At 40.8% G+C, this 26,948-nt stretch overlaps 1 protein-coding gene across 2 annotated transcripts in view; it reads right to left on the bottom strand.

Annotated features, from left to right (window-relative positions):
* The window catches only part of NKAIN3 (sodium/potassium transporting ATPase interacting 3), a 564,286-nt gene that overhangs the window by 42,198 nt on the left and 495,140 nt on the right, over positions 1 to 26,948 (bottom strand). For both annotated transcript variants that reach the window (XM_070382343.1, XM_070382342.1), the window contains exon 5: positions 8,608 to 8,668. In XM_070382343.1, the coding sequence (XP_070238444.1) occupies positions 8,608 to 8,668 (61 nt within the window). The remainder of the gene's footprint in view (positions 1 to 8,607; positions 8,669 to 26,948) is intronic.

The raw sequence follows: 26,948 nt of genomic DNA on the forward strand, positions 1-26,948 counted from the left end.
GTTCATCATTATTTACATACCTGGCTCACTTATTGGATGTGAGATCTCCTAAGAAAGGGACCAAGGCTTACTGATCTCTGTATCCTTGTGGGTCTAATACATAGCAGTCTTTCAGTAACTGTTTCTTGAACTAATGAATCAAATGAATAAAGGATTAGCTACTTAAACTTGTTTAAGTCTTAAAATTAAACAATAGTATTCTGGATCTGGACTATACTTTCAGACACCGAAAGGTCAATGACTATAGAACAAGAAGAGATTTTGGAAAATGCCAAATCTAGTTGGGCACTGCAAGAATTTGCAACCTACCTAGAATATAGAAAGAACACAGAATACCATCAGGAGATATGGTTGAAAGAAGATAAGCGGAATGTCAACAGAACATTTGAGTCGCGTGGGAAGACATTAAAATGTTTTAGAGGGTTAGTGACTATAAAGCCAACCAGAAAGAGATTCTTGATAGGAGTAAAGTCTTGCGTCTACTCAAATCTAATGTCATCTGAGTCCCAATGCTGTGGGCTGCTGAATTAGTTACATTGGAAGGATATGGCATGAGATGTCTTCTTGTTCCACCAACTATTTTAAAAAGCTCTGAAAATCCATTCCCTGTCCATGGAATTCTCCAGGCAAGAATACTGGAGTGGGTTGCTATTCCCTTCTCCAGGGGATCTTCCCTCCCTGGAGATCAAACCCAGGTCTCTTGCATTGCAGGCAGATTCTTTACCTTCCGAGCCACCAGAAAAGCCCTTAACATGCAGCAAAATCAAATCATCTGAGATGTTTACTTAATAGAGAAATAGATTCCAACATTTATTTCAATATTTATTCACCGTGGTGGTTCCACCATTTTGAACATGTGACTTCCAAAGCTTCTATGCTGGTCTGTAACCAAGAGGCAGAAAGGGGAAGAACATGGAGAACCACATAGGGGAGGATTTGGAGGCCAAGCCTGGAAGTGGGGGTGTCTCTTCTGCTCACATTCCATGATCTGGAATTCAGTGTCATGGGACACCCAACTGCAGGGAGCTTGGGAGATGCAACCCAGCGGTCTGCCAGAAGAAGAATACACAAATGGCAAATAGCTGGCAAGCCCCTGACACAAGCACATATTTTCAAGCTTGGCAGCTGACTGAACTGTATACAGCAAAGAAAGATGTTCTCAGGGTATCCCATTCACTCTAATATAGACTTTGTGTTCTTCTTATAATCAGAGAGAGAGAGCAAGAGCAAACAAAAGAGAAGAGAGACAGAAGACAGCAAGAGCAGACATGGGTTTGATACCTGGGCCAGGAAGATACCCTGGAGGAGGGCATGACAACCCCCACCAGTATTCATGCCTGGGAAATCCTATGGACAAAGGAGCCTGGCAGGCTACAGTCCATAGAGTGGCAAAGAGTCAGACAGGACTGAGCGACTGAGCATGCACGCACAGCTTTATTCATAAGCTGAAGAAAAAGATTCAAGGAGAGGAAGAAACTAGGATGGGGAAGGGAAAAAGAGATAAAGCCAGGGAGGCGGAGAGAGAACCATTAATGATGCCAGCTGCCTGAATACGTGGGAAGGACGCACAGAGGAGCCACAGGAGCCCCAGGACAGAGTGAAGGTCCCCCTCTTCTGTGTCAGCAAGAAGAAAATCATGGATAAATATGGACAGCTCTGATGGGAAAGAGACCCGAGGAGCCTGTGGGAAGCCATGTCTGCTGGCTTGCCTTCTCTATATCTTAGAGTGTCATGCTGTCAGTGCAGAGCAGAGGAGGACAAAGATGCCACAGTTACATCACCTGTCTGGGCTTCATGTCCTCATTCCTAAAATGAGAGTAAGGACTCCAAAGTTGCAGTGTAGGGAGCTCTAAGGCTGCAGTTTTCACGGACCAGGAGACGCCATTGATTTGGAATGCGTGAGAGGAAGCAGAGCGGGCCCTCACACACGTGCCCTCGTGGGGCAGCCTCAGGGCCAGTGGGTAAGGCACATGCTTCTCTGCTGCTCAGGGACCAATCACTGGACAGCTCAGGGATGGCTGGAGAGAAACAAGGGCTCAGTTTACCCATGGTAGGGCTGGCTGAGCAGCTCAGTTGGACGACTGAGAAGGGTGGGGATGAGTTGGGATGGGGCTACTGACTTTAGAATTAAAATGAAAATACAAGGGACCATGTCAGAATACTGCTAGCTCCTCTGTCCCTTGGGTTTCTAAATTTTCCCACTAATAATGCATTATTATTGAATAAATAATAAAAACTATTGCCCAGGATCCACATAAAATCCTTACATTCGCCCCACCCCTTTCTTTTTCTTACTGCATTTAGGATGCCATGAGGATGTGAACTTTCTTTTTTTCTGTTGTTCCCTCATAATCACCTCTGGCTCCCAAATCTCTCATCTTCCATTCTGTACCACCTGGATGGCAGATCCTTCAGTCTTCCTTCTCAGGGAAGGGCGTGCCCCACAGCTTGGACTCTTGGTAACCATAAAAACCTGGGAGCTCCAACCTGTCTGACCCCGGTTGTAGGGAGATGAGATCATGTCTCTTTTGAGTTGACAGGCATCTGTGTAGAGGGCTTGCCTTAAGGGGTGAAGCTGGTCTTCACACTGCCTGGGCTGTTAGTCTGGAGCAGAGAGATGAGGATGTCTTGAATAGCAACCTGATATTTACCATTTGAAATGCATGAAGAAAAGGTGATGCACTTGATGGTGCCTTGAAATACTCCTGGCTCTGGGCGTCATCCACAGGGCTGTGATGTTAGAGCTAAGTGCTTGGGGGCCCCTAATGGGAGATTCTATTAGTTAATGGGCACAGAGCTAGGTATTGGCAGAATGAGGACCAATTTCATTTAAAAATTTTCTAACATACAGTTTCAAGTGGAAACACAGAAAAATTAAACCCGTTTCTGACTGTCTAGGCACCATTTCACTGTGAGGTTAGCCCTGACTTTGGAGCTGGTTTTAGTATTTGCTATCGACTTCATGGAGAGTCCCTCCTTGACTTACTGGTTTGGGGAGCTGGGTGTTGATGACATCCCTCTTGAGAGACATTGGGATGTGTAAAATCCCCCAACCATGAAATCACTGATGTCTTTGACGCTGACTCTGGGCTCTTTCTTCAGTCTTGAGGCTGGGCAAGTACAGGGCTTGTAAGCCTGTGGGGTGCAGCCCAACAACCCTCAAACATACACATATTTCAAAGCTCACAAAATAAAGAAACGTTTTCTCTTCTGAGGATCATTCAGGCCTCTGCTGCTTTCTCTCTCTCCTCTACTGCCTGACTTCTGGGTCACATTATTTTTCTAAGGCTTTTCCAGACATCACAAAATGAAGGAAGTGAAACTGGAAATTAACACTCAAACTAGTCAGTTTCCCTCCCATTAGCTTCTCCGGTAAACTCTTGGCAGGACCTAAGTTCACATCATTGCTACGGTACTATCACCTTGCTCTCTTAACAGGAATTCACAGAAAGACAAGCAAATACATGAGCACTAGCCTATGGGAAGCCTCAAGGACAGCAGATATGCAATTATTTTTCCAAAGCTTGTGCTTCTTTCCAATACAAAGTTTCCCAAACTACATTAGCAAGGGTCAAACAGTTGTATGAAGAGGTATTTTGAGATTTTAAAAATAAAATACTGAACCCACATCTGGGGAATTTGTTTTCTTTTCAAAAACTAACACTTAGGGTTTTCAACTATACATTTCTCCAGCCATTCAACATATACATAGTAGGCTGGGCTTTGCAAGCCCAACAGATGCTCCATTCGCAATTTGCAACCTAATGTCAGATGAAGCAGTGCTAGCAAAAGATCCTCTGAAAAAACCTGACTATATTTATAAAGTTAATACTATTTGTCTGCGTCTTTGCTTCTCCGCCACACTTCCTTGAATTAAAAAAGCTATTTTTAGTAAAACTGACAAGACAGTAGCCATCCCACAAGTTCATTTTCAGCAGTAAATGGTTCACAAACAAGATGTTGACATGTTTTTACTATTACAGGTTCCAAATACCCTGGTCTCACAAAAGTGTTCAAAGAGATTGACAGATATTAAAAAAAGAAATAAAAAATGAAACAGATATAAATAGGCTTTTTCATGAGAATGAATGATGAACAGTATTGACCCTACTTAGCAGCACTCTTGCTTTTGTGAGCTTTTTATTTCATTGTCTTTGACCTGCAATCATAGTCTTTATAGGAAATGGCGAAAGAGTCTGAAAGGTAACTAAGATGGGTGGCTGGAAATAAATGTTTCCTCAAGCATTTATTACCCTTCAGAAATGTCCATCAGCTGAAATGTTAGTCCCATAGAACCACTTAAGCACTGCAGAGGAGAGAGGCAGGTAGTTATTAATTTTTAAGGATGGCTGACAGCTTTCAGTCCATGAGAAAGGCTTAACTTTGCATTTTGAATAATGCAGAGATTTTCATTAGTTAGAATAGGAATCGAAATGATAAATGTTATTTTGTCTGCCAAAATACTATGACTTTACATTGTCTATTTGCAGTTACCTTTCAGAAGAAGCTTTCCAGAAGTATGCTTAGATAAACTGAAAGGCTACCAGTATTGTTTTCTTATTTGATGTTTACATTCTGGAAACAAAATTCAAAGGACACATCTTGATTGGAGGTTGGTAATGCTCTCTCGCTAGCTCAATGGTGGCTCCAAAGGGCAGTTCATTATTACCTGACAGCTAAGTGTTGGCATAAATTGCACTAGTCTATGGGATCAATGCAATCAGTTTCAGACATTTCTTTTTGCTCACATCTACCTTCTGAAGACTCTGGGACAATTTAATTACAACTGCACTTAGAGTCCTACTTCTTTCCATAAAAAAATGTAAGATTACCCTCACTTTGAGAACTATCAGACTAAAAGGTTTGTGATTGCTTTTTACTGTCATCTTGCTTCCAGCCAATTATCATGTCAAGTTCGTCTGGGGCGTATTTACTTCATTTTGAGCACCCAAGACCCTTCTGGCTCTAAGTATTATTTGAATTGATGGTAACACAACTACTTTATCTGGATGTCTCTTGGTAACTTAATGTATGATCCTAGTAACAAACACTAGAATTAAACCATTAATAGAATAGGCTGCTAGCAGCTGCTTCAATGACAGTTTCATGGGCATTAAAATAGCTGATTCAGAGATTTCTATACAGAAATGTAAGGTAGTTAAAGACTCTAAAATCAATGAAACCATAATGTCTGCCAGTAGCATGCTGATTCATATACATGGACATTATTATGCCGTAAAAGGCTGAAAGAAGGTCAAAAATGTTTTACTCAATTTAGATGAATCTTCTATTTTGCATGTCATTTTGCATTTCCAAATTTAGCTTAAAATCACAAGCTTCAAGGAAAAGTCCTTTATGTGTTTATTCTACTAGATAAAAGACTATTGATTAATCTGCCTGCCCTCACACAAGAAGGTAGGATAAATGAAGAATTGGCATCATTTGAGAACCTCTGATCAGTTCAGTGAGGAGAAGAAAGAAGATCCTTTTGGTACCTGCTCAAAAGTACTTTATAAGGTATCCAGCTGGGATTTATCAATCAATGTATTAATATCATGCTTTGTAGAAGCATTTATACAGCCCCAACTCTAATAATTTTGTAAGGTCCCAATTCCAGTTAAAATTGTCCTTGCTCAACTGGTTGTTTTTGGCTGTGCAGACTGTCTTAGCTGTGCACTGGAAGCATTCTGCTGGTTTTCAGTACGTAAACTTTGTAAGATTGCAGAACTACTACTGGAACACCTGAAAATATAACTTTTGAAGTTAACCTCATAGTTGGAAGTGTTGTCGTTACAGCAGCACTTTTGAAATGTCAGAAACTTTCCATATCAATTAGCATTATAAAAGAGAGCCACAAGCAGGCACAAAAGAGATGATGTGGAAAAAAAAAAGAGATGATGTGGTATGTTTGCATATTTTCACTGCCTGGTGAGTTTAATCTCAAGGTCTAGTATTTCTCCAAAGGAATATTTCATGCAAAGATGAGCTCGATAAAGGACAGAAATGGTATGAACCTAACAGAAGCAGAAGATATTAAGAAGAGATGGCAAGAATACACAGAAGAACTGTACAAAAAAGAGCTTCACAACCCAGATAATCACGATGGTGTGATCACTGACCTAGAGCCAGACATCCTGGAATGGGAAGTCAAGTGGGCCTTAGAAAGCATCAGTACGAACAAAGCTAGTGGAGGTGATGGAATTCCAGTTGAACTATTCCAAATCCTGAAAGATGATGCTGTGAAAGTGCTGCACTCAATATGCCAGCAAATTTGGAAAACTCAGCAGTGGCCACAGGACTGGAAAAGGTCAGTTTTCATTCCAATCCCAAAGAAAGGCAATGCCAAAGAATGCTCAAACTACCACACAGTTGCACTCATCTCACACGCTAGTGAAGTAATGCTCAAAATTCTCCAAGCCAGGCTTCAGCAGTATGTGAACCATGGACTTCCTGATGTTCAAGCTGGTTTTAGAAAAGGCAGAGGAACCAGAGATCAAATTGCCAACATCTGCTGGATCATAGAAAAAGCAAGAGAGTTCCAGAAAAACATCTATTTCTGCTTTATTGACTATGCCAAAGCCTTGACTGTGTGGATCACAATAAACTGTGGAAAATTCTGAAAGAGAAGGGAATACCACACCACCTGATCTGCCTCTTGAGAAATTTGTATGCAGGTCAGGAAGCAACAGTTAGAACTGGACATGGAACAACAGACTGGTTCCAAATAGGAAAAGGAGTTCCTCAAGGCTGTGTACTGTCACCCTGTTTATTTAACTTATATGCAGAGTACATCATGAGAAACGCTGGACTGGAAGAAACACAAGCTGGAATCAAGATTGCCAGGAGAAATATCAATAACCTCAGATATGCAGATGACACCACCCTTATGGCAGAAAGTGAAGAGGAACTCAAAAGCCTCTTGATGAAAGTGAAAGTGGAGAGTGAAAAAGTTGGCTTAAAGCTCAACATTCAGAAAACGAAGATCATGGCATCCGGTCCCATCACTTCATGGGAAATAGAAGGGGAAACAGTGGAAACAGTGTCAGACTTTATATTTCTGGGCTCCAAAATCACTGCAGATGGTGACTGCAGCCATGAAATTAAAAGACGCTTACTCCTTGGAAGGAAAGTTATGACCAACCTAGATAGCATATTCAAAAGCAGAGACATTACTTTGCCAACAAAGTTTCGTCTAGTCAAGGCTATGGTTTTTCCTGTGGTCATGTATGGATGTGAGAGTTGGACTGTGAAAAAGGCTGAGTGCTGAAGAATTGACGCTTTTGAACTGTGGTGTTGGAGAAGACTCTTGAGAGTCCCTTGGACTGCAAGGAGATCCAACCCGTCCATTCTGAAGGAGCTCAGCCCTGGGATTTCTTTGGAAGGAATGATGCTAAAGCTGAAACTCCAGTACTTTGGCCACCTCATGTGAAGAGTTGACTCATTGGAAAAGACTCTGATGCTGGGAGGGATTGGGGGCAGGAGGAGAAGGGAACGACAGAGGATGAGATGGCTGGATGGCATCACTGACTCGATGGACGTGAGTCTGAGTGAACTCCGGGAGTTGGTGATGGACAGGGAGGCCTGGCGTGCTGTGATTCATGGGGTCGAAAAGAGTCGGACATGACTGAGTGACTGATCTGATCTGAGTATTTCTTCCATTGACTAAATAAATCCTCTTTGTTAACTGGATTCCAGTTCATACACCATGAGCTGTACCTATTTGGTGGTAAGAATTTACTCTTTTGCAATTATGTTATAGAAAGAAGTTGTAACAGTTAACTAGACACTGACCCTCATTTTTTAAAAAAAGAGTCAACTTTACAACCCAGACAGTAACTGCAGGGATATAACCAAATCCCCAGGATGGTTGGTTATGATTTATTTATCTAATAATAATTTATTTTTAAAAAGCAAATTTAAGGTTTTTGGTATGACATGAGCCTATAATGAAATTGTGCCAAGAAGTGCCTTATAGATTGGCAGGTGTTCCATAAATGCCAGTTTTTGGCCTCTGTTGCTAAGGTTCTTTCCACATAACTTCCAGTAATATGTCTTTTTGTTTTGTTTTTTTTAGTGTTCTGCTAAAATGTGACTACTTATTATCATTCCATTAATTGTTTTTCAGCATGTCTCTCTCTTTATTTACATCTTACATTGAAGGTTGTCATTTTTGTTTCCTTTATGGAGCTTATATACATATGTAGTGCTTGATATATTGTATTATCCTATTGATGTTATTGCTATTAGTCAGATTTCAAAATTCTGCAGCCAGCATACTTATAACTGGTGATAGATAAAGCAACCCTAATTTTCTACTCTGAAAGACATTTAGGTCTCTGATGAAAAGTTACTAAAATGATACAGCAGCAATCCGTGGGCATCTCTGTCTCTCCACATTCTTTTGCATGACTTGGATTGAGGGCTTCCATACTTGGTGCCATCTTATTTGTGTGCAGGATAGTTTGTAAATGTTTGATTGTAACTTTACTCTGTTGATTTTAATCATTTAAAATTCCAAATATAAAAGATTTCATGATCCTGTAATGATTAGTTTTGGAAGCTAATCTCATGCAAAATAAACCCAGAAGCAGATAAAATAATACTTACAGGTATCCTCTTCTTCCATGAAAATACTGATCACATAACAGGCATACACAAAACCAACCAACTGCAAAGAAGAAAAAAAAGTCTTGAAAATCTAGGACAAATGTCCATAATTAAGGAGACTGTATAATCAGTAGATAAAGAATATACAGTAATATCATCTATGAATTTGTAACATTTAGAAAAAAAACTTAAATGCTATTTAAATATTTTAAAATAATAGCTATGATTTTTGAGAAGGAAATGGCACCCTACTCCAGTACTCTTGCCTGGAAAATCCCATGGACGGAGGAGCCTGGTAGGCTGCAGTCCATGGGGTCACTAAGGGTCAGACATGACTGAGCGACTTCACTTTCACTTTCATGCATTGGAGAAGGAAATGGCAACCTACTCCAGTGTTCTTGCCTGGAGAATCCCAGGGACGGGGGAGCCTGGTGGGCTGCCATGTGTGGGATTGCACAGAGTCGGACATGACTGAAGTGACTTAGCAGCAGCAGCAGCTATGATTTTAAAGAAACTTTTTCATTTTTACTTAGGCTTAATGACTTTCTAAAGTAGTACACAGAAATGGGAAAAATTATAGATATATTTTACTTAGATTTTGATTTGGAACAAATTACAGATATTTCCCTTAGATTTTGATTTGGTTTTTCCAGTTCTTATATTTTAAAATCACCACAGGTTATTCAGAACATACATATTTAAGTTTTTACTATTTGTAGAGCAATTTGTAGCACTTTTCATTATTACTACAACTATTTTAATGTTTAATCACCACAAGGGGAATCAAAATATGTTCATTGTAAATTAAATACCAATCATTTATTTAATTATGGAAAATGCTTTGAAAATGTAAATTCTAATTAAGTGTTAAATTGCTTTGTTAATTATAAATGGCCAGCTGCAAACACCAGGTATGCCGATGCTGCTTAGTCACTTCAGTCGTGTGCAACTCTTTCTATGGACTGTAGCCTGCCAGGCTCCTCTGTCCATGGGATACTTCAGGCAAGAATACTGGAGTGGGTTGCTATGCCCTCCAGGGGATCTTCCTGACCTAGGGATCAAACCTGGGTCTCCTGCATTGCAGGCAGATTCTTTACGGCTAAGCCACCTGGGAAAATGCAAACACCAGGTATATTGTTCTTCTTTCTTGACTGCTCCTACTTTGTTTCTGCATCTCCTCCTTTTCCTAATTAGTAACTATTTCAATCTGCTCTTTGGAACTCAGGGAATGTTTCAGAGGCTGAAGCCATTTTCTCACAAAGAAACAGGGACATGAAAAGGCTTTTGTACCCAAGGGGGCGCCACAGGATCCTGCTTGGTTTCAGGGGCTAGGATGTGTGTGTGTGCCCATAGTTGACAGGGTAAGGCCTTCTGAAGACAGCTGGACCCCACCCAAGAGAACAGTATACTTTGAGTTCTTCTGCAGCCAAGTCAGAGGGGGGCTCCTATTCCTTCACAGGCTACGGCTAGTACTTTAGAAATACATGTGACTTTCCGACATGCAGTCCAGGTGAGGCTGTGTGAGTGTGTGCTCAGTTGTTAAGGCATATCCGACTCATTGCAACCCCATGGACTGAAACCTACCAGGCCCCTCTGTCCATGGGATTTCCCAGGCGAGAATCCTGGAGTGGGTTGCCATTTCCTCCTCCAGGGGATCTTTCTGACCCAGGGATCGAACTTGCATCTCCTGTGTCTCCTGCATTGGCAGGCAGATCCTTTACCATTTAGTCACCTGGGAAGCCAGAGTCAAACCACGCATTATTTATTGTTAAAAGCTTGTTTTTCTTCAGTTTTTAGAAAATAAATAAATACATAAATAGAAACAGAAGTAATATTTTCTCCTTACGTTCCCAGGTGTTATCGTGTTCACTCTTTTCAATACACATGTTCTACTTTGGATTCCTTGATGTAGCTCTTTGGATGAATATGCCCTACTGTGGGGAACTGACTTTGACGATGGCCCACTAGCTTGAAGAGCAGTTCAGTGAGTTCAGGTGCCACGAGTCCTAGTGACATAAATAGGCAGCTCACATTTCCTTTGAACACTAAAGAGCTAGACAAAGTGACAGCCAAACAAATCAAGTCTCTTCGTGTGCAGTGTGACCAGGATGACTGATACTCTGGGTCTCTTCTCCTCACTTGGCAAGGAGAAGGTTAGTAGAAGACTGAATGAATCATGTTACAATAAGAACAATCCTGAACTGGTTTTGTTACTTTGCTTACAGACCAATGTTTAGATGCTACACCGTTTGCTTAATCTTGGCAGTTGCATATTGAATAGTTAGCCCATAGTTGCTTGATAGCTTAGGTAATCCAATAATTTTTCCCACACAGTGAACTCAGGTAAATTAAATCTCACAAATCATTATTTTTCCATTTACGTAGGTGCAAGATAAGCAAAATGTTTTGATTGAGTGTTGTAGGACTTTTCTAGTATAAAGTTAAGGCTTTCATGATAGCTCAGTTCTCCAATGAATAATACTTTTCTACTTTCCTAACAGACTATATATCTTTACAAAAAATCTAACACTTCTACTTACACATTTATGTTGATTTGAAGTAAGATAAATTATTGTTTTATCTTCATTGATATCTTTTGAGATGACAATGATGCTGATATTAGCCTATTATTAGCCTCTCTGACAGGGAACGTATTTTTTTTTTTTTTTAGCATTGGCTCATTCCATTTGGCATGCTGGATCCATCTGCATTTACTAGTTGGTTCATTGGCATTTCCTGGAAGGAAGGCCAGAGTATTGACTAGAAGGGCCCATGAGAACACACTTGGTGAGTTCAGTGCTGAAACACTGTTTTCACATATCAATATGCAGAGCTAATCTGACAGGGTTGAAAAAAATCCCATCCTGATAGAGAAATTTTAACTTAAAATGAAGTCTATCCCACCTCCTCTGGTTTGCCCTTCCAGTTGTTACAAGAGACCTGGAAAATAGTAGCTGTTAAAATGCAAGTTAGAAAGTTCTGATTCCATCATTTGAGTAAGTTGAAATTTAGGGAGAGGTTTGGGGTTAGGATGAGACATTGAGCAGTTAGTAGGACTACATAAGAAGATGATCATAGATGTACTTTTAAAAAAAGTTATTTATTGATTGATTTTTGTCTCACTGGGTCTTCGTTGTTTGCACTGGGGCTTTCTCTAATTGTGGCGAGTGGGGATTACTCTTAGTTGTGGTGTGTGGGCTTCTCATTTTGGTGGCTTCTCTTGTTGCAGAGCAGAGGCTCTATGCTCACGGGCTTCAGTGGTTGTAGTATGTAGGCTCAGTAGTTACAGCGTGCGGGCTCTAGTGTGTGTGGGCTTCAGTTGCCATGGTATATTAGCCTACGTGAATCTTCCCAATCAGGGATCGAGCTCATGTCCCTTGCATTGGCAGGAGGATTCTCAGCCACTGTACCACCAGAGAAGTCCATAGATGTACTTTTATAAAGGCAAAAGAAGCAAACTCAGTTGAATAATTTTTCAAATAAAATTTTCAAAAAGTATGTTTTTATTTAAGTCTTGTTTATCTTGTATTTCTTCCCTGCATTTTAGGACCATAGATTATTTTTAAATTATTGGGTTAACTGTGTTTCTGAAAAGATTGTCTATATACTTAAGATTATTGGTCAATATATTTATTACTCTTTTTCCAAATGAGCCTTTTAAGTAGCAGAAAATAAGATGAGGTTCTTAGTTATACTGGCATCACACTATTTTCCCCTAGTTGGTGAAAATTTTTTTGTTAATGAAATGTGAGAACACCCAGTTTTAAAGAAACAGAGCAACGCATAGCATAGCAACAGAAAATTTGCAGATCCAATTGTTTATTAATGGATCTTAATAATATCCTGACATATGAAACAAAAGGAATTTTGGGTAATTGAAATATGCAATACCATTAGCTGGAAACAGAAAGATAAAGACCTGCCATATTGGCAATATTAGATTACTGTCCAGGTCTTCAAACAGAATTTGCCAGTCATAATCTCAATATTATAACAAATGAATTAATTAAAACATATCCTTTTACTTTTGCTTCATTGATTGGCATACTAATAAATTATTTACTCCCTAAATTACTTTTGCTCTCATGATTAACCAAACTGCTATTTCATTAATAATGCTATTCTCATGAGAACATGTCTAGACACCATGTTAATCACTGATTTGTAGACGGCTGACTGTTGTGTAGTTCTTGGTTTCCCAGAATATGAGTTGAAATAGTCCCCATGGCTTTCTGCTTATCTCTAAGAAATGGAATAAAATACATTCTTGCCAATAGCAAAGACACAAAATAAACAACATCAGGATAATAATCCTGATTATTTCTGCTTCAAATAAAGTTTTGAAAGAGTCATTCATTTTAAAGACATCTTTTTTCTCTTCTGTTAAAGACATCCATCTCTATGGTTATAACATTCAAATGATTTTCTCCTTCTGACTGCATAAATTCCATCTTTTTCAATATATTAAATGGATGCAAATGGCCTAAGACTAGATTCCAGCACCTATGTGTGTGTGTGAAGGGATTGATTAGTTTTTGCAAGTAGGATTTGTGTAGAAAATTGATTTGTTTGGGCTGCAAGCCTTTAGGGCTTCCCAGGTAGAGCTAGTGGTAAAGAATCCATCTGCCAGTGCAGGAGACACAAGAGATGTGGGTTTAACCACTGGGTCAAGAAGATCCCTTGGAGAAAGAAATGGCAACTCCCTCCAGTATTCTTGCTGGGAAATCCCATGGACAGAGGAGCCTGGCAGGCTTGTATAAGGATTGACAGGATTAGATTTCACTCATGCAGGACAGCTAACCATGGTCTGTGTGTCCTGCTAATTGTGAGTCTTGGTAAGAATAAGTCAAAGAATGAAAATTTCTACAAGCCTGAGTGTCTTGTGTATGTACTCAGTCTCTTCAGTCGTGTCTGACTCTTTGAAACCCCATGGACTGTAGCCTGCCAGACTCCTCTGTCCATGTGATTCTCCAGGCAAGAATATTGGAGTGGATTGTCATGCCCTCCTCCAGGGGATCTTCCCCACCCAGGGATGGAACCTGAGTCTCCTGAGTCTCCTGCATGACAGACTGATTCTTTACTGCTGAGCCAGTGGGGAAACCCCTGAGTGTCTTAAGGGATCACTTTTCATTGGAGTGGATGGTGAGAAAAACTCATTTAGGGAATGCAGAGAGGAAAACTTGTTCAGTACTTGCCTTAGGAGAGAATTGGGAGATTTGAGGGAAGCCAGAAGGATTCATGAGCAAAAATAAGTCCCCAATACTGTCCCAAATTTCCCACCACTCACACCAACATTTAAGCCCTAAAGCTTAAGAGAATCTGTAAGGAAGGAGGGAAGTTTTTCTATTTAACAAACAGATTCTAAATGGCTCTTTGTTAGTCCAAATTTTTCCTCAAGTCCAAAAGGACTTTATAAAAGTTTTGGCCCAAGTCCCTCCCACGGGATGCAGGCAGAGGCTGGCATGCTTAGCTCTTAGCTTCTGTGTCCCTACAGACGTCATTAAGTTGAACATTTGTGAGTAGAAAGCATCTGCATGTAATTTATTTGGGTTAAGGTGTTAAGTTACTTATAAAAGAAACCATAGCTACCTAATGTCAGAATGTGCAGGATTTGGGATTTTACTCTATGTATAATCTAACAAGTTAGCCCATTACTTTTTCGTGGATGCTGGGCCAGAGATGAAGGACTTGACTACTCAGGGTACAGAAGCCAGAATGAACTTCACATTTCTTTGCTGTACTCCCCACATGGGCCATGATGGCCCCCTGCATACATAGAAGGTCATATTGCAGGAGAGGAATCCTGAGTTCCTTTTAAAAAAATATTTTTATTTTTTAATTTGGCTGCGTCAGATCTTAGTTGGGGCATGTAAGCTCTAATTCCCTGACCAGGGATCAAAACCAGGCCCCTTGCACCGACAGCACTGAGTCCTAGCCACTGGACCACCAGGGAAGTCTCTTAAGTTGCTTTTTAAAAGTAAATCATTCCTCTAAGTTTAAAAAGGGCAAACAATAGAAAAATTTGCAAAAAACATAGATACCTAAGCCATATAGAAGGAAATAAAACTAATAAACTGTGGAATGATATCATACATCAGACATAAAGGAAATCACATGAAGACTACAAGGAAGCTATGTTGTCACCATATTTTACAACACTTCTTAAAATTTTTGTGGGTGTGTGTTAACAAAGATGATCAGATTGACATTCTCACATACTACATTTGGAAGAAGTTGGCAAACACTATATAAACTCTTTCACCCAGTAATTTTACCTCCAAAAACCGATCATACTGGAATATTTAAAAAGTTTCTATAGTGATTTTTTGAGTTACTTTTCTAGTAAGAGGAAGCAAGCCTACTCTTTGTCAAAGGTGGGATGGAGGAGAAGTTACCTCATCTGTAAAGACTGTTAGCTTGAAAACACAGCCCTGAGTAAGGCTCAGGCAAAGAGCAGTAATAAATCTGGAGGTCATCAGTGTGTCTACGGATGGTGTTTAAAGCCACATGACTTGATTAGATCACTAAGGAAGTGAGTGAAGGCAGAGAAGAGGTTCAGGGATGAAGACCTGCAACATTATTACATTTACGGGTTGGCAAGATGCCAAAGAGGCAGCAAAAGGGACTGAAAAGGACTGGCCCAAAGGATGGGGGGATACATGAAAGCCAGGGCAGTTGGCCGTGGCCAAGGCCTCTGACAGGTCAAGGACAAGGAGCACTGTGTTACTGACCAGTGGGTTGGGTAAGGGCCTCACACATGGCTCCGTGGCAAAGACTCCACCTGCCAATGCAGGAGACATGGGAGACACAGGTTTGATCTCTGGGTTGGGAAGATCCTCTGGAGCAGGGCATGGCTACCCATTCCCGTATTCTTGCCTGGAGAATCCCATGGACAGAGGAACCTGGTGGACTACAGTCCACGGGGTTGCAAAGAGTCAGACACAACTGAAGTGACTTAGCACTCATACAAACATTTGAAGTACATGAAAAATAGCTACAGGTGTTCCTGAATACATGCCACTTCCTTCACTGGGGAGAGGAGAAATACGAATAACATGATGGAATATGAATTTTCCAGTCACTTTATCAAAGTGATCAGTGGTTTTCATAACTCCAAACCTCGCTGCAGTCTGAATGCAGCTTGCCCTCTCGTTGATAGATGACAGAAGGTCCAGAAACGTGACAGGTGGTTAATCACTTGGAAACCTTCCGATTCTCTCCTTTAGGAGGGGTGAAGGCTCACCTTTGCGCAGTGGCTCACCCTCTGCATTGGGCTGGACACGGACATTTCCCTCCTTCCTAAGGAGTTATTAAAAGACTCTGAGGCTGAAGAACAGGCTGCAGGTGGACAGTCTCACCACAGAGTTGTGTAGACACATTGCTTTCTCCAGGGCTCCCAGCAGGGTGTTTTTGTGCACACCCATGTCTATCTGTTTTCTTCTGTGTACCCAGCAGCACAGAAGTCTAGGAACTTAGGTTCCTCAGGGGACGAGGGCCTGGGTTCTCATTTATTTAGATAACTATGGGGAGAATTTCCTTGTAATCCCAGTAACTCCTAACCTATTTGTTTTTTAATCAAGCTGCTCACACTTATCCTTCAGGAATCCAGAATTTGTGATGCCTGTTTATGGAAGTGTCCTATGCCAAATGAAGCCTGAAATTATTTGAAGACATTTGGTTCACTCTCCTAAGAGTCCCACTGGCACCCTGGGCTTCAAATGAATCAATGAATATGGAAATAAGTTGTTTCCTCTACAATGACCATAAAAATGCACAACGGCAACAGCATCGCATTACTCTGGGCTTTGGGGATTTATTGCCCTTATGTATAGGAGAAGCACTCGTGTAGACAGTCAAAATGGAAAACAAATGGTTTGCTGGCTTCTACCAAGGAAGATAAGCTTTTTAATGACATGCTTTTGTGATGCAGATGCTCTGTACAAGCCAGCTCAGCAATATACGGAGGACACACAAGTTACTCTGACTTGCAAAGAGCATTGTTCTCAGTGCATTTCTGGTGTCAAGTCATAGAGGAACAACAGCGTTGTTCAAACACGGCAAACAAATAGACTTATTTAAGTAGCTCGTATCTGGGACTTTTCTAAGTGTCCCCTGCCAAGCTTAATAATTCTTCACTGTGTGTGCTCTGTGCTCAGTCACTTCAGTTGTGTCCAGCTCTTGGCAACCCCATAGACAGTAGCTCGCCAGGTTCCTCTGTCCATGAGATTCTCCAAGCAAGGATACTGGAGTGGGTTGCCACGCCCTCCTTCAGGGGATCTTCCTGACCCAGGGATTGAACCTGCGTCTCTTACGTCTCCAGCATTGGCAGGCAGATTCTTTACTAGTGCCACCTGGGAAGCAATTCTTCAGTGGTATCATGTAAATAGTTTACTAGGGTCATAGTACCTGAGTGTTATGAAGTAAGCTGAAGAAAAATGTTTCTATTAAAAATATGTCTTCTAATATTTACACACTTTACAATCCTAAACATAGAGCTAAAAGTCAGTTTGTAAAGGTATGAGATGAACCTATAAATGTAGTTTGGACCTAAACAGTTGTTTTGTGACAGTGTCAGAATGTGAGGGGTAGGGTCTTGGGTGAGCCTAAAAGGGGACTATTAGCTGCTGCCTCTTCCGTACCTGACTCTCTACATGGAGTCAGGCCCAGGGAACTGGAGTGAAAACTGCAGTTGGGCAGGAGCCCTCTGTCCGTGTCCACTCAGACTGGCCTCAGGCTTGCCTGTTCCATCTTCTGTCCCTGTTCTTGAGCTGTTGACTTCACTCTCTAACAACTCAGACCTCTAGTTCTCAGGACACGTTTTTGAACCTGCCCTCTAGCTTACCAGAGCATTATGACTTTTTGTGCTTCTCAGGGTCAAGGGTGGGTACCCTCAATATCTCAGGAGAGACATGCCTGCCAATACACCCTCAAATCCAGCTTGCTGGTAGACCACACAACCCGATAGTTGGGATGTCCACCTCCAGGTCTCATGTATTGAGAACAGAGATCCCAAGAACACCCACTGAAAGGCAGCAGATGGCAGAGCAGCCATGCTCCAAGCCCCATCTTAGGCAGCCAGGCGTCACCCCAGGGGCATGCAGATCTGCATGTCTGTCCACTGCCAGCCACTTCCCACCAAGGAGCTGGCTCATCAGCAGTGGAATCAAATGGCAATGTCTGGAGCCCTGTCTATTGTGGACACTGCTCCCACCATCTGGGGACAGTCATGCAACCTCAGTAAACTTTTATAGATGGAGTTGTATGTGGATATATAGATTTTATAGAGCTCAGGAGAACCCAAAAGAAAGACAGACATTTCTCTGCCTGGATGTATTTGTGGAATTTGAGGGGAAGGATTTTGCAATATGAAAGTCTGCTTGTCTGTAACAGAAATGGGGTTTTCACAGGCTTCTTGATTTGTCTGACGGATGTATTGGAAAGTTCTGCCTAGTGAAATGTGGCAGATGCTGTGATCCACTTGACTGAATTAGTACACGGAATCAATTCCACCTAAATTCCACCTTCTTGAACAGGAGACCAAATGAGACTGATGATGCTGTTGCCCAGCTCTGAGAAGGTCCCAGAGTGTTCTGTGTGAGGTACTAAGTGTACTAGCCTTTGTAACTAATGAACCTTTGAGTGAAGCAGATGCGGAGCCTGGGACCTGCCTAGACTTCAGTGTTGTGCAGCAGATCCCCTCTGTTCCACTCAGGGCCAGGGGGTGGGGAGGATCCCATGTCATGGACCACCTGACCTCCTTTGATGGTCTCAGTGAAACGGTAAAGAACCTGAATGCCAATGCAGAAGACATAAGAGATGTGTATTTGATCCCTGGGTCAGGAAGATCTCCTGGAGGAGGGTGTGGCAACCCACTCCAGTGTTCTTGCCTGGGAAATTCCATGGACACAGGAGCCTGGCGTGTCCATAGGTCAAAGAGTCAGACACAACTGAAGCCACTTAGCACACACAGCACGCACACCATCACTTTCCTTGTCTTCCTGCACCCTCCTTGGTTCTGAGCCTCTATATCTCTTCTCTTTTGACTGCGAGAACAACTTCAAAGTCCTCAGGGCCAATGATGCTCTTCAGAGGGATTCCAAGGAGCTCCATCTAATGCTTGGGGAATCCACAAGAGGCCACACTCGCTGCTGGGGTTGCTCCAATTATCCAGTTCTCAGGATGAATTTCAGCCTTGTTACTGGAATCCAGTGCTTTCCTTACAGTTAATGGTTTTGCTGGTCAAGAGTTCAGCTTTGTGGTTGGAGAGATCTCAGTTCAAATATTGACTTTTCCAATACCATCTGAACAAACTTTGGCAAGATATTTGACCTCTCTGAGCCTCAGTTTCCTCCTCTGTAAAATGGGGATAATGATCATTTTACTTCACTGATTATTATGAGGATTACTGAATAATGGATGCCTAGTGCTTAGCCCAGGGCTTAGCTGAACACCATATTTCCACTAATTCATTAAGCCCTTATATCTTTAAGAGCTAAGTTCTATCATTATCTTAATTCTATGGAAGAGAAAACTGAAGCACAGAGGTTAATCAATTTGTTTCCAAACCATTTAGGTAGGAAGTTATATTCTGACTCTGTAGTTCATGATGTTGATCCCTTTCCTTACTACTACTGTATACACAATTCTTCTAAAATCCAAAGCAGGCACAAACTCCTTTATGGTACAATCCCAGGAAGATGGTATAATTTTTTATAATAATCTTACATGGGATTAAGTGTGATCCAACTATTCACTCACCACATTGCGCACCATATAGTCTGTTCTTTTAAAATGATGATCTAAACTTTCCATAGCATTTTTAAAGCCTGAAAAGTGTAAGAGTTGAGTCAAAAGCATAAAATAGTTCCAACATAATTGTGTCTATAATCTAGATTTTTCAGACTTTATTTTTAGTTTTATAAAACTAGTGGTAAAGAACCTGCCTGCCAATGCAGGAGACATAAGAGACATGGGTTTGATCCCTGGGTCAGGAAGAGCCCCTGGAGGAAGAAATGGCAACCCACTTCAGTATTCTTGTCTGGAGAATCCCATGGACAGAGGAGCCTATAGAGCTATAGTCCATGGGGTCACAGAGTTGGACATGACTGAAGTGACTTAGCATGCATGCATTTCCAATTCAATGGGAAAGAGTCATCATTATTCTTTATAATATGTTGAAATGATTAGAAGTGAAGAGGTTTTCACTAATGTTACCCATTTTCTAATTGCCCAAACTAAGATTTTTTTTTTTTTCTAAGATGATTTTGGATTATAGTATTTTACTTCAGAAACCAGTAAAATTTCTAGATGCTTTGCAGATCTAAGATATACTTTTTTTTAAATTATTTTTTTATTTATTTTTGGCTATGCTGGTCTTCACTGCTGCTGCACGCACAGACTCTTCTCTAGCTGCACTGAGTCGGGGCTACTTGCTAGTTGCGGAGCATGAGCTTCTTGTTGCAGCGGCTTCTCTTGTTGTGGAGCACAGGCTCTTGGGCACGTTGGCTTCGGTAGTTGTGGCACATGGGCTCAGCGGTTGCAATTCCTGGGCTCTAGAACACAGGCTCAAAAGTTGGGCTTAGTTGCTCTGCGGCATGCAGAATCTTCCTGGACCAGAGATGGAGCCCATGTCTCCTGCATTGGCAGGCAGATTCTTTACCACTGAGCCACTAGGGAAGCCCTAAGTTATGCTTTAAAAGAATCTTTGTAGAAATACTGTGCCCACAAAAATCCTAAGTAAAAAAAAAAAAAACAGGTAATACTTTTTGTAATTTTGAGTGAAAATAAATGGCACCTCTGCTTCTATTTCAGGTGTTTAAAAATGAGAATAGTTGACAATAGCTGACTATTGGTTTCCTCTTCCAGTTCTCAGACTAAAATTGTTACACTGTATGGACATCCCAGGAGGAAGGCATTAAAGGTTGGTTCAGTGGTAATTAAAGGTGGTCTCCCTACTATGCCTTGAGAGGTAGAAATTGTATGAGAAGAGGCTTCGGTGCTACATAAACTCAGTGGGAGAGAATGGTGTTCAATGAGCCTTAAAAATAGGGTTAAGGTTCCTCGAGGTCCCTCCAGGCATTGCCCTCAGAATCACTAACAGAAAGTATCTCTCCCCTACCACGTTTGGTAGTTTTCTTATTTTCTATATGATGGAAGCTGAGCTGAGAGGATGATCTCATTTATTGTAGAGAATCCTAGAGAATATTGGAATGGTTGTATATTATATAGCTCTTTCTATGTAATAATCAGATACTTCAAGAGAGATTCTATCTTCTTATATTGTATGCTGCATTGGATATTTCATTAAAAGAGACCTATGTAACCATTTGTAGCAACATCTGAGTATTTACTAGGTACTTAGTGCTAAGTTCTCAAGAATTTAACTTTCACAACATATTTGCAAAGTGAGTAGTAGTTTCTCTCCTTTGTGGATGAGGAAATGAAGGATCAGAATAACTAGCTCCAGGTTACATAGCTAGTTAGTAGTAGAATCAGGAATCAAGCACATGTCATTAGTCTACAAAGGTCGATGGCATAGTTCAGGCTGTCTCCACATTCACTGGGTGAGACCTGAGACGATGAAGATGTTGGTTTCATCAGAGCGTCTCTTTTACTGATGGAAGCAGCATGCCTGGCCAGTGGCTTTATGTTGCCCTCCCTACAGGCTTAGCATCCCAACCATTCTTGCTCTTTGATGGACGGAACCAAGCCTGAACCTGTATCACTTCTCCTTCTCCTTTCTTTGCCCCCTTCTTAGGTCACAAAGTAGAGCAGGACCTTAGTGCTCACGCCTTATCAATAAGAACAAATGAATTTGAACTTCCTCAGCTTCAACCGTGGCTTCATCTCCCCCTTTCAAGCTTACCCCCAGCCTCACCCAGACCTCAGCTTTCTTTCCAGAACTGGGCCCATTCTGGTTTCACATCTCACTCGTAGTCTTCAGGGATTCTTCTCACATAGTAACAAGTCCTGACAGATTCCTTTCAACCCATCTCAGTAAATCAGTTTATTTTCTCATACACAGTTTCCTGTCTCTTCAAATGAGGAGGATACATTAATAGATTGTTTCCATAGGTTTTTCCTACAATAAACATTTTTGATCCCATGGAAGTCCCCAGTCTAACTCAACACAATTCTTATTCTTTTCTAGCACTTTGTTGAACGTAAGACAACGTGAACCAATTAACATATACACAGACACACCCGATTGTATTTTTTTTCTTCACATATTCCTTCATTCTTTTTTAATGAATCTGAGGATAAGGAATCTTTCCTTTTTAAAGGATCACTCCCGTCTCCCTGATGTTTTTTCTTATCTTGATTTCCAAAGATCTTTCTTTTGCTCTTTTGGGCTTGTCTCCAATATCTCCTTTTCACAGACTCTTTTCCTTCTGCCTTCAAAAATGTTTAGTTCTCCCTTATCTTACAAAAATGTCACTTGATTCTGTTATGTCTTACAGCTTCCTCCTTCCACCCACAAACGTCTGAAATGAATGTTGTTATCAGCTGCCTGCTTTCCTCTGCTTTTCATTCCTTCCTTAATTCACTGCGATTTGGCTTCTGGCCCTACTTTTCTGCTGAGATTGCTCTTTTAAAGGTTAGCAGTCTACATTTTGTCAAATCTAATGGTCTTTTTATCCATCCAAATTCACAGAGAATTGACATGAAACTCCAAGTAGACTGTGGGTGTTCAGTTCTGCCGGGCACCCCAGCATCTGTATCCCACCTGCCTCTGGACTTCAGTGGCCCCAGTGCCCAGAAGCGACACTTGGCTGGGTGACAGTGGACCAAAGGGTTGGGTTCATGGTGGGGCTCAACACCGAATTCCTTTCTGATGACAGCAACAGGGTCCTGTGTGGGTGTGATGTTGATCTGCCCTTGTGTAAAAGGGCAGAAGCTGAGACAACCCCAGCCTTACACAAAGTCAGAGTGGGAAAAATCTGCCTGGAATCTGGGGAGGAAAGGCTGACTCCAAAGCAAACTTTCATTTCATCCCACCCCGCCCCCTTCCCTCCCGTATCCACCTGTCTGTTCTCTCCAACTTAAAATCTGCCTCTTCTGGTCAACTAAATGCTGTAAGTAACTTTCCAGAAAAAACCTCTTTAAAGGGAGCTGACAGCTGGGAGGCATGCCCTTTTGTTCTTCCTTCTTCTTGGCGAGGATGTTGATGTGATAGACTTCACTCTGGCTGCCCTGTTGTGATCATGAGGTGCTTTCAGGATGAAAATGGAATGATCTGAGATCAGATGAGGAAGGAAATATTAAAAAAGACTGATTCTCAGATGACCATGGAGGCACCATTATAGGCCTGCTGTGCCTGCTGCCAGATCCCTCTCAGATGAGAGTAAAACAAATCTCTACCTCCTAAATGGACTTCCCTGTGGCTCAGATGGTAAAGAATCTGCCCACAATCCCAGAGACCTGGGTTTGATCCCTGTATGGGGAAGATCCCCTGGAGAAGGGAATGGCTACCTACTCCAGTATTCCTGCCTGGAGAATTCCATGGACAGAGGACCCTGGTGGACTATAGTCCATGGGATTGCAGAGAGTTGGGCATGACTGAGTGACTTACACTTACCTTCTAAACAGCTATTATTTGGGCTTAAAAAAATATATATAGCTAAATTCAATTATGAGCTGGTATTATAATGCACATACTATTTCTGGAACTGATATCAGCTATTGCCACCAGAGTGGGGAAGTGATATACCCTTGTTTTGGGGCTGGGAGGAAAATTTAAATTTTACAATATTCCCTTGGGCTCTTTTTAGAGTTTTCATTCTAAGAAAATGACAACTGCAAAAAACAAATAAACAATAACAACAAAACACAACACAAAAAGCAAACAACTGAAACAGAAATAATAGTACTATGAGAAATGACTTCCTGTGAGTGTTCAAGAAAAACACCCTTCGAATTTTCAATCCCTGCTTTCACACCCTTTGAGTGATATTTTCTTTTCATTAAAGATGAAAGTGGACCCAGCTGCATTCTATGAATTTAATCAGATATTTGTATATGAATGGAAATTAGCATGCATAATTGACATTCAACCCAACTCTGATTTCCTGTCTTGCCTTCTGCAGGATTTTACATCAGGATCACTACGCAAATAATTAAAGTTGCAGCATTTTTGCCACTGAAATCAGATCTTCAAGATTTTGAATTCATATCTGTGACTGATAACAAGTGAACAAATGGCTAAGGAAGAAATGTATTTTATACTATGTATCTTTGTATATGTGGAATCTAAAAAAGAAATGATACAAATGAACTTATTTACAGAACAGAAACAGAGAATGAATTTATGGTTGCCAGAGGGGAAGGAGGGATATTCATAGAGTTTGGGATCGGCATGTATACACTACTCTATCTAAAATGGATAACAACCACAACATTGTTAATTGGCTATACTCAAATATAAAATAAAACTTTTAAAAAATAAAATAACTTTTGGGAAAAAACCACGTGTCTTTGTTGGATATTGACAGAAATTAATCTACCTAATTGCAATGTTGGATTTTCACTGGGCATGCCATTTTACAGCAAACATACGAGAAGGCACAAATCTTTACATGTGATCAAAATGCAATGAATCAATGTCATTCAAGAATCTTCTCCTTACACAAACATCTCCACTTGTCTTTCAAGGCTATGTTCTACTATAAAGTTGATCTTTTTTCTGGTTGGGGAAATTTTTTCCTCTTTTACCCAAATGTTCCATACTTTCTCATCATTCCAACCTGTTGATTGTGGATCCTTCCAGAGTCAGAAGGGTGCTTCCTCTTTTACCTTTCCCAGTTGCATATGTCTTTATGCACACACACGTGTGCACACACACACTATACATTTTAAAAGTGGAATGGAATCTACTGAGTATTAGAAGCCCTCCCTTTATTTTGTATGGCAGGTAACTGACCTGCAAAGCTAGTTATCACTGCCTAACACATCTTATTACCGTTTCTTTACCATTTTATGCTTGTATGTCTCAACTTTTCAAATTAATGACAGACTCCTGGAGGGAGGGGTATCATCTTTTTATTTATTTCAGGAAGTTAATAGAAGACCATACACACACACACACACACACACACACACACATATGATATACTATATAATGTATATATATGATATTATACTATATATATATATGTATAAGTAGGGATAGGATGAGATGGTTAGATAGCATCATCAGCTCAATGGAGATGAACTTGAGCAAACTCCAGGAGATAGTGGAGGACAGGGAAGTGTGGCATGCTGCAGTCTATGGGGTCACAAAGAGCCAGACACAACTTAGCTACCAAACAATAACAACATATATTATATGTATATATATGAACAAATAACTACATAATTTTACATTTTACCATATGAAACAACTGGGGTTTTGACATGAGAGAATTGTTTCTTCCTAATCTTTACCATTTCTTTCCTTTACACTTGAATTTACTTTCACTTGAGTTAGAGTGACACACCTGGCTTTGTTTATTTATTTTCTTTTGGAGTATATTTGTATCTATATTTTCAAGCATATAATTTGAGCATTTTACCAGGAGGCTAATAACCACAGCCAGAAAAATATAAAGATACATCTTATTTACACATCATTAAATCAAGAAACATTTTCTCACATCAGTTAATATGACAATAGTTTTTAAAACATCTGCCTTTTTCCCCATGGTGCTAATGTGAATTTAATCAAAGTCTAGAAAGGAAGCAGATTTGGAAAGGGATTTTTGTAGAAGTCATTTGAAATGTTAACTTTTCTATGTAAGGCTCTGACTATAATCTTATCTTGATTACCTAGCTGCTTCCTTTCCCCCTCACTTCTTATTTTTTTAATTCTGAAAGGTTTTACCTTACATGATACCTAGAGCTGTCTCTTCTCAGAAAAGTAATTAAATGATTTAACAAAGAACTATTAAAATAGATTTAATCCTTGTTAAAATGGATAGAAGCCACCTATGGAATCTGTTGTAACCTTTACCTCCTACGTGTTCATCAGCTCTAGTTTTGTTATTTTTGCTTTTGCTGCAGCTTTAATCCTGTGAATAGAAGGATTTTAAATCTGCTTTCACTTACTGATGGATTCTCAAATAATTTTCAGCCTGGACCTTCCTGACACCCTTTCTCTTCTATTTCATTCAATGAATACTATCTATGTGTGTGAAGACGGAAGGAGGAAGGGAGAGTGGAGGAAGAAGAAGAGGAAGTGGGAAAGAGTGGGCTCTAGAGAAAGAGAGGGAGGGAGTGATGTACTTAAGATAGAAACCATGTCAGAGGGCGTTGGTAGGAATTTTACTTGCATTTTAGGAAAAGCAAAATCCTCATGCAAACTGGCCAAATAAGGATGACATTTTGTCTCTGCTTAAAAGACCAAATAGCAATAGTATTTCAGTAGTTAACAGTGACATCAAACTGGCTCTCTTTGTCCCCCATCTCCCCTCTCTCCTCTGCTTTTGGCTTCCAGAAGGCTCCAGTGTCTGTTTTCTTCCACATAGCTCCCTCTCAGATAGTCTCCGATGCCTCATTGGCATTAAAGAGTGAAAAATCAAAGCCCTATGTTGGTCTTCAAAGGATAAAACAATAAAGGTATTAAGCCACTTAATGATCTTAAAGGGATCAAGGTTGCAAAATGTCACATTAACTAGCCATGGGGAAGAGCTGGATCTAGTGATGACAGAGGTGATATGATGACAGACTGCATACCCCAAAACGGTAGCACACACTTTCCTTCTGGGTGAGAAGGCCAGCCCTGTTGGGAGGGGAACCTCAAATCCTGTGTCCCTAGTTGGTGAGCATATAAGCTCACATGGCAAGAACATGGACACCCGAAGGGCACTCCAATTAGAAGAGAGGAAAACTCAGCTGATGAGTTGAAATGATAATTGTCTGTGCTTGAATACATTTCCAACCTGGAGGGTTCTTCTCCACAGGGAGAAATTAAACACTTTACTTGTGGGCAGAGAAATGACCTTCCAATAAACTGGACAATAACTCATGGAATGTATATCAGTTGAAAGGAAGAACTGGTCTGAGCAGTAAGTTTTCATCTGCATCTTGTGCGTAGGCTGTAGGCTTGAGTGAGTCAACTATCTACATCTACAACTATATATCATCATTGTGCAAGTTAACTAAGAGGAGGGAAATTAGAAACCGAACTCTCAGTGCTCATTTGCTAAAGATCACTTTGGTGGCCAGTATACTGGTGGTGCTAGCAGTAAAGAACCTGCCTGCCAATGCAGGAGAAATGTAAGAGACGTGAGTATGATCCCTGGGTTGGAAAGATCCCTTGGAGGACGGCATGGAAACCCACTCCAGTATTCCTGCCTGGAGAATCC

This window comes from Bos mutus, chromosome 14 (genome assembly GCF_027580195.1).
Source record: "Bos mutus isolate GX-2022 chromosome 14, NWIPB_WYAK_1.1, whole genome shotgun sequence".
Classification (NCBI taxonomy): domain Eukaryota; kingdom Metazoa; phylum Chordata; class Mammalia; order Artiodactyla; family Bovidae; genus Bos; species Bos mutus.